Below are 9,799 nucleotides of genomic sequence, written 5' to 3'. Positions count from 1 at the left end.
GGGGGTGCTCTGCTGCTACCTGTTGCTGATGGCCATGTAGTGCCTGCAAAAAGGGTCAATGGGTAACATTTAGAGTGCTATATTTATCATATTATTGTCAAGATAAAGACAACAACTTATGCAACAAAATACTGCTTGGTAGTTTAAACCAGTGCTTACTGTTGTATAAAGTCATCATATGTTTGTTAAGGCTTTACCTGAAAAGTAACACGTAAGCTAAGTATTGCTGTTATATAAATGTAAAGTAGGAAAAAGTAGAATATTTTCCTCTCATTTGTAGTGCTGTCAAAGTGTCATTAAATGGAAATACTCAAGAAAATTACAAGTACCTCAAAGCAGTACTTAAGTAGTGTAGCCTACGTGAGCAGGAGTGTAGCCAGATGTAGTAAGCATTAGGGACTCAGCTCAATAATCTGATTTAAATATTAGGGCAACAAAAGAACATATACTCAAGTATATTAGATTTCTCCATAGTCATTATTGTTGTAGTAGTAGTAAAAGATTTCTGTCTTTTTAGTCAACATTTAGAGCTGGAGCCCCAGAAGCCAACTCCCTGCTCCGCCCCTGTAGGCTACTTGAGTAAACATACAATGTTAATATTAACAGTCCTAACTGTTCCAGTCTGCTCTATAGCACTGAAATGAAATACAAGATCTTCCTTCCAACACCGCAGGTTCGGTCCCCGGCAGATCCGAGTGGAATCTGCCATGTTGAGATCTTACAACAGTGGCACCAGGGCAGCGCCTTACGAGTCCCTCATGGTTGCGGATATTGGGGACGTCAACGTTAATGTGTATGACCTGAAGGACACCTGCAAACGCATCAGGGAGGCCTACAGAAAGATCCTGGCTACCGGCTGTATTCCTCTGACTATGGGTGAGAGTGACTAGAGGATCACAAAGAAACCTGTTTACATATTATTTTTTTTCCACCTCAGACAGACAGTCAATTTCAGTGTCGTTCCACCTCCGAGATTGTTCAGGTACCGCGGGGAATTACGCCGGATTTCAGTTACCTCCCCCTTCTTTTGTGTTGGCATTCTCAACTCGGGTGGATTTCTGAGGACTATGGTTACCTGCTCCTCAGATCTCTGCAGGGTAAATCCAGACAGCTAGCTAGACTATCTGTCCAATCTGAGTTTTCTGTTGCAAAACTATTTTTGAACATACACATGTTCCACCAAAACAAGTTCCTTCTCAAGACTATTTTGCAGCGGCACCGTGGCTCCGTCCGGCGCGTAGCGCCACCCATGACAATTTTGATTTTTGCCAATAAACCAGCACGTTTTTCTCCCATCCCGGAATGCTGTGTGAAACTAGCCAGACCCTCCTGCGCAGCGCTGTGGAGGAGGGTCTGGCAATGAGAGACTATGAAGGTAGCTGCGGAGCCTGAAAGCCAGAACAACAAGGCTAAAGTGCAGCTTCTTCCCAGAGGCTTTGAGGCTAATCAACCCACAGACTTAAGTCTGCCCAATGCACTTTTTTGCTTACTGATTCACTAATCTTTTAACTGCTGCTTGCTTTTTAACTATGCGTTCTATTTATTATAGGTTTTAGATTAGACATATTATCTTATTCTTGCTTGTTATTTATTGTGTACTCTGCTGAGTCTGTGTAACAAGACAATTATCTATTTATCTGTCATAGTTTATTTTGTTGCTATTTTAGTACATTTAGTAGCCATTTAAATAGCCTTATAAACTGTTGTTCATGTTTGTTGTTGGTGTCTGCAGGTGGCGATCACACAATAGCATATCCAATCCTGCAAGCTGTTGCTGAGAAGTAAGTCCATTGCCAGGGTCAAAACACGCTCTATATTATATGGTCAGTAGACATGACGTTTACCTTGTTTCCACGGTGAACAAAAATGTAAAGAGATTAGGGTTCTTTTCATTATCAATTAATCCTTTAATTATCTTTCAAGATTAATTGATTCATCATTTATTCTACGAGTAAAAGTAAAAAATAATAGCTCTTGAGATGTCTGATGTTTTGTATGACCAACAGTCCAAAACCCAAAGTACATTCAATTTCAAATAATAATAAAACTAAAAGAAAAGCAGTAAATCCTCACATTCAAGGAGCCAGAACCAATAAATGTTGTTTTAGCATTATTATAATTAGTAATGTTATTCTGCTCCCTGTGAAAGCGTGGGGCTTTTTGCATGACTGTACATTATTTGTTGTTGTATGCCCACATACACCTGAACTCTTAACTTTATCTACTTCTTAACCCTTTTCACACCCTGTTGTCCTTGCCTCACTCAGCTTGTTGTGTAATAATTTGCCAGGCATGGCCCTGTGGGACTGATCCACGTGGATGCTCATGCTGACACCAGTGATGTGGTCTTGGGAGAGAAGATTGGACATGGGACTCCCTTCAGACGTTGTGTGGAGGAAGGGCTACTGGACTGCAAGAGGGTGGTTCAGATCGGCCTGCGTGGTTCAGGCTACTCTGCAGATTCATATGAATGGAGCCGGGCGCAGGTACCGGCTACAATACTGCAGTTCTGCTACAATACTGCAGTTCTGCTAGATATCATATCATACAGCAAGGCCGTTCCTAGACCAATGCAACAGTCTGGTTTAGCTGCATTATTTATGTCAGTGGTTCCCATAATGACCCCCATGGGTTCTTGAGGGTGTCCCCAGGAAAATGGAGGAACCTCTAGTGAAAATCTTCACTAACTATAATTAACACAATGATAAAATGCATGATTATTTTGGTAAGAGTTTCCTACACTTTCTGTAATAAAACATCTAAAAGCAAAACTCCTATGGTCCCGGGCCAAAATCTTATTAAACGGGCGTCCGTGGTCTAATTTGGGGGGCTATTTTAATTCCAAAGGCCTAGGGAACTTTATCAGGATGCATAGTATGCTGAAATAACTGGCCTTTAATAATACATACTTGCCTTCCTCTATGGGAATTTAACAGAGGGGTGTGTATACTTATGCCCCCTGTATTTTAAGGAAGAACATTTATTTATTTATTTACAATACATTATTCCTTCAGAAATACAATTTGGATTAAGGCAATAAGATGATTTTTTTTAATTCACCTTTTTAATCAACTTTAGCATGAGTGTGTAAACTTATGCAAGCCACTGTACCCCTATCTTTGCGCCCATAGTCTAAAGTCAATAGCGCAGCATTTCATTGTTATTTTAATAGCGTATTAATAAAATGGCCCTAGGCTTATGCACAGCTATGCTTGTTACACACACACACACACACACACACACACACACTAGGAAGTGCAACAGCACACAAACATGCGTTAGGAGAAAACTCCAGTGAAGGAGTTGGAGGAATTAAAAAAAAGAGATGGATGGAAGGTGCGGTGTGGGAGCAATTGGGATTCAAACCGAATGGCCGCGGTGACCCACTTAACCTGAGAGAGCCGGTATGTTGCATTTGTAGTAAGACAGTAGCAACTAAACACGGCAACAAAACAAACATGCATGTGCACCTAAAATACAATGATCTGCTGCAGTTCTCCGAGCTGGGGAAAAACTACAAAGGTCGCTGACGGGCCGTCTCCGTCTTCCCGACAGTACACAATCCCTGGGGCGCACAAACAGGAGAGGGTAACATGGTGCGCTCTCACAGACCGTGTAGTTCGCTTCATTGCTAAAGAGATGCTGCCCTTTAGGATTGTCAAAAAGCCTTCATTTCAACGACTGTGCTTTCTCTCTCTCTCTCTCTCTCTCTCTCTCTCTCTCTCTGACTCTCTCATCCTTGGTGCACACCCTGCTGTGGACATAGACTGGACTGCAATTCACTTTCGCTTTATTTGAACATAAATGCTTTTTGCATATGGCCCATTAAGGCATCTGCTTCATCTCTGGCGCTTTTTATGTCTGAGCCTAGTGATTCATATTTTTTGAAGTGCAATTTTGTTTACATCCATTTCATTAATTTTTGTATGGTTTTTAATTTCTGTTTTATTTACTGTTTTGGTTGTGTTTTGTTTTTATTCAAGTGCATTCAATCTCTGAGTCCACGACAGTATTTTCATTTATCGCAATAATTTCTGGGACAATTTATCGTCCAGCAACATTTGTTATGGTGACAGACCTAGTGTTGTCTCCTGAGACCGGGCTTGTTCACCGTGTAGTCAGGGCCTGGCAGCTAGCCGGTAAAGAAGAGAGGCCTACGATTTGAGACAAAAATGAAATTGAGCTGAAGCCATGCAGGACCTTTAAGTAAAAAAGACTGTGTATATTGTGCAGGGTTTCCGTGTGGTGCAAGCGGAAGAGTGTTGGTTCAAATCTCTTGCCCCCGTGATGGCTGAGGTCAGAAACCAGATGGGCGGCGGTGCAGTATACCTCAGCTTCGACATCGACGCTCTTGACCCAGGCTTTGCCCCGGGAACAGGCACCCCAGAGATAGCAGGGCTCACTCCCATACAGGTAAACACGGTCCCTGTAAACTAGCTTCTATGGCTTTAATCCTAAACAATCTTATTCAGTCCAGTAGTTCCACACAATACTGTAACTCCAAGTACTTTTAGGAGGTTCTTTTTCAACACAAGTGAATTTTCTCGGCTTTATGACTAATAATTGACTAATATATTTTGGTTATCTTGGTTGGATTTAGGGAGTTGAAATTATTCGGGGCTGTCGTGGTCTAAACCTTGTTGGATGTGATCTGGTTGAGGTGTCTCCACCCTACGACACCACAGGTACTCTTACATTTTATTTCTTTTCAAATTTATATAAGGCTGCAACTGAGGTTTATTTTCATTCTTGATTAATCTGTTGATTAGTTTCTCGATTAATTGATTAGTTGCTTGGTCTATATTATGTCCCAAAGCCCAAGACAACATTCTCAGAAGTCTTGTTTTAAAGACAACTCAAAGATATTCAGTTTACTGTCTCAGAGGAGAGAAGAAACTAGAAAATATTCACATTTAACAAGCTGGAATCAGATTTCTTTACTTTGAATTTAAAAATAAAATGACCCAAATCGATTATCAAAATTGTTGGTGATTAATCTAATAGTTGACAACTAATCCATTAATCTTTGCAGCTTTACATTTGTATATTTTACATTCATAAAGCTATTATTTGTACTTTTTTCTCAACAGGGAACACTGCACTGACCGGTGCCAACCTCCTTTTTGAAATGTTGTGCGTCCTCCCAAAAATGAAATACTACTGATCATTACAGACTACACACACACACACAGAACAGAACAGCTAGTTTGTTCATAATATTCAGTTGAGCAGGCTGCCCGGCTGACCTAAGAAAGGCAAATGACCCAACATATATAATTTAAAGTTTGAATCAATAAACATATTTCATTTTATTACATGCATCAAGATGATAAATGCACCATTGACGACCATTTGAAACTCCACTGTCGCAGACGTCATGTAAACTGTAAAAAGTGTTTTGATAAATCCATGTCAAAAATATTCTCATCTTTCAAGCTGCATACTTGGTTACATGGTTATGTAATGTATAACACAATATCAATAACATTATAGTTACTACTTAATACTTTTTACAGACGAAACAAATAAATGAATCAACCACACGGTAAGATTGATTTCATGTGTCACGTCACTCTATTCTATTCTATCATATTTTATCATACAATGCCATTTGGAAGACATTGGGGGGGGGGGGGTCAGGCTTTTGCAGTTGTTGCCCCGAGACTCTGGAACAAGTTTCTCCCTGATATTCACACTATTACAGATGTAGCTCTTCTAGGTCCAAACTCAAAACCAATTTGTTTAGGATGGCTTTTAATACGTAGTAGTGTTGTGACATGTTACCTTTCCTCCTCCTGTCTCTATGTAGCCTTTTCTGATTTGACTGTTTTCTTTGTTTCATTCTTTTAATTGTAGGATATGTAAATGCATACAGCACTTTGGATGTAAAGTGCTACATAAATACATGTTAATTGATTGGTAGAGCCCAATGAAAGAAAAAAACCTGGCTCCTAGAGGAAAAGGTCTCTTCATTGTGCGTGTGAGCAGCAGGATACAGTATATACATTACAGTCAATAAGTTCAATTCAGTTTATTTAAGAAGGGGACAGTGCAAATTAATGAAACGCATGAATTTACATGGGTTAAAAAAGCCAAAATTAGCCAAAAGGCTATTTTTCATCTGTAGTCCCCTGGCATCATTATTAAAGGCTTTTTTTGTTAGCTGCTTATTAAAATACATATATGTGTTTAATTGTCTGATATGGCATGGTATTGAATTCCACTCCAATTCCAATTCATACCAACTGCACAGTTTAAATTACCTCTGATAATGTATGATATGGTTCATGTTGCATCACCTGGCCATTTTCTCTGAAGTAAACCAAGCCTAGATCTCTTTTGTCCTTTGCCTCTGGAACTGGTGACAGGAGGACAGCTCATCAAACACCAATGTCCTTTTTCATTGTTTTACATGCAGAGAGCTAACCCGAGCATACCGAAAAAGAAATAGTAAGGTTGAGCTGTAATGAACAAAGTGCAACATGTTGAGTCCAGAGATAAGAGTGAATAATTAAACCAACTGTTCTTTACTGGAGCTCCTTGTTGTTGGGTATCAGCCTGAAAGGCCCTGTTTCATAAAGTCAAATATTATAAGCAGTGCTTTTAAAAGCAAAACATGTCCGTTATGGAGCTGTAGAGATACATTGTTGATGTTTGTGTTAGACATTACTTTAACTATATAGAAAGGCAATGTTTTAATGCCTGATGAAGATCTTATGGTGATGGAAAAGTTGTTTATTTAATAAATAACGTTATGGTTTTGATTTCCAATCTTTCCATTGATGCTGAATTAGAACATGTGATGTAGGTATGTACAACTTGCAATGTCTAGTCCTCCTTCCTGCAATGCATTCCCTATTCAATGTTTCTCCTTATTACGGCTTACCCGCTCAACAACAAGTCTCTGAGGGAGAGAGTCTTCTACAAAATGGATGACTTTATGTGTGAATGGGGTGTTAATTGCCAGAACACACTTTGGCCACTGGGTTTTTAGCATGATAGACATTTATTGTTTTGAAAATATATATTGTCATATCACCCAGACCTACCTCATCCTCAATCCGGTGTGCAATGTTTCTCCAATGCCAGTTTATATTGTAGTATTATTAGAATATAATCAATGCCGGCATTTTCTTGAAAGAATCTATTTTCCTTTAACCTCAGAGATCAGTGTGGTATGTGTGCTGTGTTGCCAATTAGGAATTAAGATTGCCGAGATGCATCAAAGCCTTAAAGATGGATAAAAAATGTCTGGGCTTTTTACCCCACCCTCACCTTGGACACACACACATCAACAACTGTGTCAATGATCTTTATCAGGTATGGTCTCTTATCTCTGTCAGGCTGCACGTTGTTGATATCCTGTACTGAATAAAGTCCCTCTGGTGCTTGCTGTAGAAAGGAAGAATTTGCTGAAGTAAAAGCTGCCGTGGGTATTACCATAGCAACCACTGCTGTATGGCTGAATGTCATCAATCTGCCCACAACGGTATTAATTTGCACGTTAGTCTTTACTGAATTAAATATAGATGTGTGTGTGCTGGAACATATAGCAATATGCGCATACATCTTACATGTGTTTATATTATTTTTTAGATTGTGGTAATGTAATGAACATGAAGAAGATGGATGTAGATGACATGATTTGCACATTTGTACATTCAATCTTAAATCCTACAAACATTCAAATAAAAGAGTGATTAAAAATGGCTAGCTGTTTTTATGACTAACAAATACATTACAGAGCATTTTGTTTCTCACATCATAAAGGCATTTTTTTATGTAAAAATTAACGGTATTTAGTGTCAAATGTAAGTAAAAGGTACAATATTTCCCAATGCGGTGTAATATGAGAATAAACATATGATAGAAATATCCAAATAAAATAGTATGTCAAATTTGTTCCATCACTGCTTTTACAATAAAGCCATATGGTAAAATGGGTTAGCTTAATATGGTGAAAACAGCAAATTGCACACTGACTATACTATAATATGGCAGTATTACAGTTGTAATCTATGGTTAAAATTCAAGGAGGTTAGCCTTTCCTCTCCAAACGTAGCTACCATGGCGCCATTTTAATACTACGAAGCCATCACCTGCCGTTAGCATCACGTTAACTGCCATTCTTTTTGACGTCCCTTTGACAGCAAATAACTTTACATCTGAAGCGTTTCAAGACTATTTGTTTAATTCTGAAGAAACACAACAATGTATAAACGGCTCCATCACCTTGTATCTCACGTTATGACTTCGTAGCAGACGTTTTTGTAAAAAAAACGATTGTGACATAACCACGCTGTCGCATGGTCAACATATCACCGTATTGTCAGGAGAAGCTTGCAGACAGTTTTGACTTACATCAGCTGTTTAGGTTTAATTACTAATGTTAACTAGCATTTTAGTTAGTAGTAATTAGCCTGAGCCTATTTTAATGTTAACTAGCATGTTAGTTAGCAATAATTAGCCTGTGCCTATGTTTACTCCTAGCATATACCTTCACTCTCCATCTATGCCGATAGGGAATGATTGAGATTTATGTTGGTACAGCTACCAGAAGACTTTCAGACAGGTTGCGTACGATCTACGTCGCCAGGCTCAGTATGAGGCTGCGCAGTAACGCCTACCCATCACCGGGAAAGTGCTTCTAAAATCCCTCACTGGTCTGAGGCCAGAGCAACGGGATCTGTTGGTCCATTTCTTCAATTGTCTACGTTATAATCCCGTTGACATGTCATGATTAAGATTATAACTACAACGTTCACACCGTTTTCTTTACTGCTGAGTTCGGCCCGTGGTTGTATCGCCTGCTTCCTCTGCGTGTCAACAAAATCAAACCTACTCTGTTTTCTTCTCTGTCCGCGTGCTCTCTTTAGTGGACCAATCACAGCAGACGGGGATATAAACAAGGAAATGGCTCGTTGGTTCAGGCGTGCACAGAAACGAAATGAAAAACAAATATCTAACACGAACAAGATATACTTTAAACTTTACAAAGGATTGGAATCATTGCGCACATTCTATGGCACCGACTGAGTGGCATGGTAAGAGTCAATTTCCGTTACTGAACGCTGGGGTCACCTGCCTCTTATCAGTAGGTTACTATAGGTCATGGTTAATAGAGTATTAAATACCATAGCTGGCTTTAAAATATCTCCTTGTATACAATACTAGTTAGCTCCCATAACACACCATTTTTTATTATTTTTTTATTATCCCAAAATTTCGAAAGTTTACATTTTATATAAGCAGAGGGTGATCTCATGGATGAAACGATGGAGTTAATTTACAATTTAAAGCAATTTATAATCATTTAACCCTCCTGTTATCCTGGGGTCCAATTTTTTTTTTCATCTAAATTGACCGAATATTACATATACGTATAGAACGCTTCTTGCAAGTTACACAAAGGATCAGTTCACTACTTTTATTGAATTTTGGGTGTTTTATTTCCCCCCAATAAACTTTAACATTTTGTTAAAAAGTACTTTGGTCCCCTTCTGTTTTATTAAAGCAACAATCTAAAACAGTGGAGCTCTGTTTGGTTTATGCCCCAAACACACAGACCCCCATAAAAACACTCATATGAACTCACTGGTGGGATCCTAGTTTCTTTAATGCATGTTTTTATGCGCTGAAAACCAACAGAAAGTCATGCCATATCCGTATGGCAATATAAGAATACATAATTATATATTAAGTATATTTTAATTCTGCTTTGTTTCATTTCAAATTGTCTATCAGAACGATGAAATGGATAATGATGATAATAATGACATATATGATGCAGTTGCCTTAA

The 9,799-nt window shown here is 38.8% G+C and overlaps 1 protein-coding gene across 1 annotated transcript in view; it reads left to right on the top strand.

Annotated features, from left to right (window-relative positions):
- Positions 1–5,455, top strand: part of agmat (agmatine ureohydrolase (agmatinase)) — a 5,873-nt gene extending 418 nt beyond the window's left edge. The window contains exons 2-7 of the mRNA XM_034875748.1: positions 674–876; positions 1,733–1,781; positions 2,291–2,486; positions 4,234–4,413; positions 4,601–4,685; positions 5,091–5,455. Of these exons, the coding sequence (XP_034731639.1) occupies positions 674–876; positions 1,733–1,781; positions 2,291–2,486; positions 4,234–4,413; positions 4,601–4,685; positions 5,091–5,164 (787 nt within the window). The 3' untranslated portion in view covers positions 5,165–5,455. The remainder of the gene's footprint in view (positions 1–673; positions 877–1,732; positions 1,782–2,290; positions 2,487–4,233; positions 4,414–4,600; positions 4,686–5,090) is intronic.
- Positions 5,456–9,799: the final 4,344 nt, after the last annotated feature.

The sequence above is a fragment of the Etheostoma cragini genome, chromosome 7 (assembly GCF_013103735.1).
Source record: "Etheostoma cragini isolate CJK2018 chromosome 7, CSU_Ecrag_1.0, whole genome shotgun sequence".
Classification (NCBI taxonomy): domain Eukaryota; kingdom Metazoa; phylum Chordata; class Actinopteri; order Perciformes; family Percidae; genus Etheostoma; species Etheostoma cragini.
The sequence above is the reverse complement of the archived record's forward strand: the minus strand, read 5'-3'. Positions and strand labels throughout refer to the sequence as shown.